Raw genomic sequence first — 5,768 nt, forward strand, 5'->3', positions numbered from 1 at the left:
GGAGGTGTCACTCCCCTGCTTTGGGGGAGGGTCGGGGAAGCCTTCAGCAAAAGCTGGGTGGGAAAGCAAGCAACTTTGTTCCAGGTTCAGGGGAACAGCTGTGCAAGGGCCTCTGGGCAGGGAGCAGCGTTTCCACCCAGCCGCAGCCTGCTAAAGTCTGCAGCCTGCTAAAGTCCTTCGCGGCGCCTGGTGGGCCTCCCTGAAGAACTTAGAAAGTATTTCAGATTATTTTTTAAAATACTTTTTTTTTTTTCCAAATTGTGAAACATAACACAAAAGAGCACAGGGATTGTAAGTGAACAATTGGGTGAATTATCGCAAAGTGAGCACACTCAGGTAAGAAACGCGTTCGAAAACCCTCCCCTCCCCCCAAGGGTAAGCCAATGACGTCAGAAGCTCTAGGTCGCTCGGGCCTGGTTTTGTTCTTTATGTAGATGGAATCACACGCATTCACTCCGTTGTTTGGCGGTGTGAGGTGCACCGCGTTGCATTGAGTATAGAATAGCAGTGACCCTATTTTCAAGGCTGTGTAGCGTTCCCAGGACACGACTGTCACAACTTATCCCTTCTGCCGGGCAGTGGTGACGACAGGTCTTGAACACTCTCGTCTTTTTGGGTGGACTCAAGTGGCACGTCCATGCCAACCACCTTCTGAATATGTAATGACTGACGCTCTCCGAGTTGGGTGAGCTCGGGTTTTCCACACAGGGATAAGCATTAAGCGGGGAATGACCCCATCACACTGGTGGCTCCTAGAGGCGTGTTGGCTGCAGTAGGGAAGTGGGGGACTCAGCAGGAGACGGGTGACCACCTGGTCCCCTCTCGGTCTCCTCTGTCTCTCCTTAGGGATGTGAGACATTTTCCTTGAGGCCAGTGGGCCATCACCAACCCTGCCTCTGTCCCGTCTGTGCCCTTGGCCCGCCATGGGAACCCATTGCATTGGAAAAGCATGTATTTCTTGCACTTCAAAAGTCCCCTGGGTGCTTCAGCTCCTTGAGGGCAAGATCTGTCATGGGTGTCTGGCCCCTACCAGCCCCAAATCCTGGGTGGACAGCCTGAGGCACCCTTGGTCTGAGTGTCGGGTATACCAGGGGTGGGGAGGCTCTCCTTTCCTTCTGGCTCCCCCCTGGGGTGATCCAGGTTGGGCGTGGCAGGGAGGGGGGCCTTCAAGCTGGTCCTTGGAGGGTTGAGGTTTCAGCTGGGGGTCTGTGCACATGTGCATGCAGAGGGAGTATGATCTGCAGTCTCTATATCTTCTGTCTCTAAGGGAAAAGAATGTCACTTGAGGGCCCTCTGGCCTGGGGCTCAGAAACCAGCTTCGCTAACCTCCTCCAGCGCCCGGGCTGCGCTGCGTGACCCACGGCCTCCAGCTGACCCTCTCTGGTCTACACATCAAGTCTGGCAGATGGACTACGCTTACAAGACGAACTCACCTAGGCCTCTCAACATCCCGTCCCGTCCTGTGTCCTGTCACAGAGGAGGGAGCCCAGACATGAAAGGAGTCCCCTCCTCCCCAGAAAGGGGGGCAGCCCGCAACACAGAGGCAGGGACACGGCGACCAACCTTCTCACGTCTTTATTTGAAAGGCACAGCTAAGCCCACCCTCGAGACAGCGTATTCACGTCTCTCTCGGAGTTCAAACGACTGAACACAACAAAAGCTGACAGTCTAAAAGGCTATATACAGACACAGGTGTGGGTGTTGCTTTTTTTCAAACATTTTTCTGTCTTTTTTTTTTTTTTAATATCCCCTTTCTTAAAAGACAAGCTAGTATACTGGGAAAAGGAAAAAAAAAAATAAAATAAAAACCAAGACAACTCGAGTACCCTCATCTTTATTCGGGAAAGGGAGGAGGAGGATGTTGGGCCGCCCACCCCCACCCTGCTCATCCCGGCTAAGCTTGAGTCCCTCGCTGAGCGAGGACAGAGGACCAGGTGGGCGTGGGTGTCTGGAGCTACAGGAGGCGGGGAGTGGGCAGGGTGGAGGGGCAGACGGGGGGGTGCCCGGGGCAGGAAGGGGCAGCTAGCATTGTGTTTGCATGCAGTGCCAGGGTGGGAGGCTGGGAGGTGCCCTGAGGGGGCTCCCCCCGGCAGGCGGACTGTCAGTTACGCGTGTGTGAGACGGGGAAGTGCAGGGGTGCTGGACTTCTAGAGGATTTGCTCCCTTCTGACCTGGCCTCCCGCTCACGCCTCCAGGCCTCAGCTTGCCTCGTCTGTGCGAGCAGGTGTTCACCCACTCGGGCTGCGGCGGGGGGGGGGGGGGGGGGGGGTGGCGGGCAGGAGGAGGGAAGCCGGGAGCCTGAGCGGATCTAGGGGGTGGCACAGAAGCGGGGGCTGAGGCCCCAGCAGGCGCCACCATAAATACTACCGGAGTCTAGCCAATCCCGAGCTATGCTGTCTCGCTCTGTGTGTCTGTCTCCCCTCGTCCCCCCACCACCCTCCCAGCCCGGCCACCCGCTAATCCGACTTCTCGCCGTCGTCCTCCTGGTGGGTGTCTCCGTCGTGCCCATTCTTGTCTTCCTTGGAGAGGTGGGCCTGGGAGCCCAGCGCCGACAGAGAGAGGAGGCCGGCGCCCGCGCTGACCGCCGGCAGCGAAGGCGGCTGGAGCCCCACGGGCAGTGGGGTCAGGGGCAAGGCCAGAGCCTGCAGCTGGGAGAGCTGGTGGGCTTGGAGCTGCTGCTGCAGGCCAGAGGGAGGGGCGCGTGAGCCGCCTCAGGCCCACTCGCCGCCCGCCCACCGTCCCACCCACCGCAGACCCCAGACCCCAGACCCCAGACCTACTCGGATGATGGAGTTTAGCTCAGGAGCCGTGACCTGCTTAGCCCTCTCGATGGCTCCCAAGACCTGCTGCTGGTGCTGAGAGGAGAGAGGACAGGGTTACGTCACAGCGCCCAGGAGAAGCCCCACCCCCATCCGGCCTGCCAGCGCTGCCCCCAGCCCCCAGGGCCTGCATTCTGTCACCAAGCCTGTCTCTTCATCTGGAGAATGGGGACAGATCGAGATGCACAGAAGACCTAAAGGGGTTGGGGGCCAGATGCTTGGGAAAAGGCCCTTTGGGTGAGTCAGAGAGAAATCCGGGATCGTGACCCAGCCGATGCCACGTGCAAAGGAAAGGGCGGTGCACGACAGGGCCACCTGCCACCTATGCAGGGAAGGGCCGATGCTTCGAGAGCTCAGAGACTGCGCTGTGAGAGCCGCTGGTCCACGTCCCCGTCCTTGCACAGCTGGGGGAGGCCCAGGGAACTCTGGCAGGGCTGGAATACGGGTCCAGACTCAGGGCCTATGTCGCACCTTCCCCCAGCGCCCCTGAGAGTCAGGCTCTCCGGCCATCAGATGCTACAATCTGCCATCTCCCTTTTTGCCTTGGCTACTGGGAAGCCCGTCATGAAGATGAGCATGAGTCTAGGCCCGCAGGGCCCCCAGAACACTCTTCTCTGGGGCTTTCGGGGTGTCCTTCTGGAATAGTCCTTAGGCACGCATTATCCCCCAAAGGATCCCAAGATATGGGTGGGGATTAAAGAGGAAACGATGAATCACCACCAGTAAACCTGGCAGATGGCAGGAGCTGGGTTTTACACAACCTGGCGCGGTGCAGGTGTGGGGTGCGTGTGGAGCGGGCCTCACACCAAGAGCCCGAGAACCCGAAAAAGCAGAAAAGGAAGAGCCCTGGGTGTGTGCATGTATCCACACGTGTATCGGGACACACGTGTCTGCATGTTTGCACCAACGTGTCTGCGTGTGTCCATGTGCACAGTGAGTCTGTGTGTTGCATCTGCGTTTATCCGTGTCCGTACGTCTCTGTATGTGTGTGCAGTGCCCTCCGCACACACCCGCTTGTCCCCGTCACAGGTGAATCCCACGAAGGGAAAGGCGAAAACAAAACAAAATTCTTGGTGTGCCCTTGGCAGAGCTGACATTTCTAAGGCGAATGACTCAAGCGGGCCGGGAATTCCACAGCAGGGTGACGCCACCCCCCTCCACTGGCCCGCACCCCTGAGGTCCTCCATCCTGGGGACTCTTCTGCACAGGCTGGTAGTAGCCGTGCATCCCAGAGAGGGGAGGTGTGTGCCTTGGGGCGGCCAGCCCGCTGCTGCCCCAGATGGCTGCAGTGGGGAGGGCCAGGGACAAGTTCACGGTCCATCTACCTCCCCACCACCACCCTGCTCCCGCCCCACATGGCTCACCTCTTGGGAAAGGTAGGGGAGGACTTGGGCACAGATCCCATTCAGCCTCTTGACGATTTCAGCCTAGAACAAACACAGGGGGACAGGTGCAGACCAGCCCAGGAGGCCTGGGGCTCTAAGAGGGGCCAACTCAGCCAGGGTGGGGTCTACACACAGGGCCCGCGGGCACCCGATCAATGGCAAGGCGGGACCGGCACAGGCCCGCATGCGGACTGGGCCGCTGGGGGTCGAGGTGGCCCTGGGAAGACGATGCCCAGCGCCTGGTAGGTACTGAGCACTCCAGGGAGGGCGGCTGGGTGGGGGCGCTGGCATTATTCTGTGACGTCCAGAGACTGGCCTTCCTAGGCCTCAGGCGGCAGGAGGGCAAGGGGGCAATCTGAGGGCTGTACCGCGTGTGGGCTCACGTCACTCTCTTGCCACTGTCACAAAGGGCAGGCAATGGGGTGGGGGGTGGCAGATCCCGGGGAAGGCCTCTGCCCATCCCCCTCTGCAGAACCACCTCCCAGGGAGGCCCGAGAAAGAATGGCGATGGGGGAGCTCGGGAGGAACGAGATCACAGGGCGGACTTGGTGTTCAGCCAAGGGGCGGGCTCCTACCTGCCTGGGGTGCCGGGAGAGCGGGCGGGGGCGTACCTGCCTGGGGTGCTGGGGGAGTGGGCGGGGGGTGGGTGGCGTACCTGCTTGTGCATCTCAATGTTCAAGCCATAAGACATCTCGTAGTACTGTGGGGGCGGGGGGGGAGAGAAATGGGGGCGGGTGAAGCGTGGGGGGCTCAGGAGACAAAGGGGGTGGCAGAAGGGGGGAAAGCGAGAGACGGGAACAGAGGGTGATACAGACAGACAAGTGGGAGGGAGACAGGAGGGGTGAGACACCCACGCCAGGAACAGAGGCCCAGGTGCCCGGTGGGGCTGCTGGGGAGCTGGGGGAGCTCTAGGCCCCACTCCTTGGCTTCTGGAATCATTATCAGAGCCCCACTGCTCCCCTAATATCCACACATTCCAGGGCTCCTAATCTTTTATCTTTATGTGTCTTGTCTGCGGGTGGCCCCAGACTCCAGGGAAGTTTGCCTTCCTGGGTATAAATAATGGAACATAAACAAAGCCTGCTGGGTTTGGCTTTGGGGCCAGCAGCACCCCCACTCCATGCCCCAGATCTGACCCTGCCCCCACTCCTGGTCTAAGCTCTCTCATAGCTCCCCATCACCCCCACTCCAGAAAGCCCGGTGGTCCCCAGGCCTTTGCTTGGTCTCCCCAACCCCCCACCCCCTGCCTCTGCCCGGCCAGCTCCTACTCATTCTTCAAGACCCCAGGTGCAATGCCCCATTCTCCATGCCGCCTCCCTCAGGCAATGGCTCCCCTCTGGAGCCCCCCAATCCCTGTGGGGTCCCCCACTCCCCAGCCCCCTCCGTCAGGGGCTGGGAGCTTCGATGTCTGGCTCTGCCTCCCCTAAAGCCTCAGAGAGCAGAGGGCTAGGGGCTGGGCCAAGGCAGGGGTTTTTTGATGTATGAAACCGAACAAGTGACTCTGGCACAGTGGATGGGCAGGGTCTCAAATGTCAGGCCGAAGAATGCCCTGTCACCCCTCCCT

At 60.0% G+C, this 5,768-nt stretch overlaps 1 protein-coding gene and 1 long non-coding RNA gene across 4 annotated transcripts in view; one reads left to right on the top strand and one right to left on the bottom strand.

Annotated features, from left to right (window-relative positions):
* Nucleotides 1-1,814, top strand: part of LOC111747120 — an 8,625-nt gene extending 6,811 nt beyond the window's left edge. For 2 of the 3 annotated variants that reach the window (XR_002783387.1, XR_002783385.1), the window contains exons 2-3: nt 280-336; nt 1,268-1,814. This is a non-coding gene — a long non-coding RNA (uncharacterized LOC111747120). Of the gene's footprint in view, nt 1-279; nt 337-846; nt 1,206-1,267 lie in introns of those variants that run through there. The other variant, XR_002783386.1, reaches the window with a different exon arrangement.
* Nucleotides 1,815-1,818: 4 nt separating this feature from the next.
* The window catches only part of AES (amino-terminal enhancer of split), a 6,163-nt gene continuing 2,213 nt past the window's right edge, over nt 1,819-5,768 (bottom strand). The window contains exons 2-5 of the mRNA XM_023538078.1: nt 4,860-4,904; nt 4,184-4,246; nt 2,781-2,855; nt 1,819-2,675 (exon numbers count right to left, since the gene is read on the bottom strand). Of these exons, the coding sequence (XP_023393846.1) occupies nt 2,457-2,675; nt 2,781-2,855; nt 4,184-4,246; nt 4,860-4,904 (402 nt within the window). The 3' untranslated portion in view covers nt 1,819-2,456. The remainder of the gene's footprint in view (nt 2,676-2,780; nt 2,856-4,183; nt 4,247-4,859; nt 4,905-5,768) is intronic.

Source organism: Pteropus vampyrus, unplaced genomic scaffold (genome assembly GCF_000151845.1).
Source record: "Pteropus vampyrus isolate Shadow unplaced genomic scaffold, Pvam_2.0 Scaffold212, whole genome shotgun sequence".
In the NCBI taxonomy this organism is placed as follows: domain Eukaryota; kingdom Metazoa; phylum Chordata; class Mammalia; order Chiroptera; family Pteropodidae; genus Pteropus; species Pteropus vampyrus.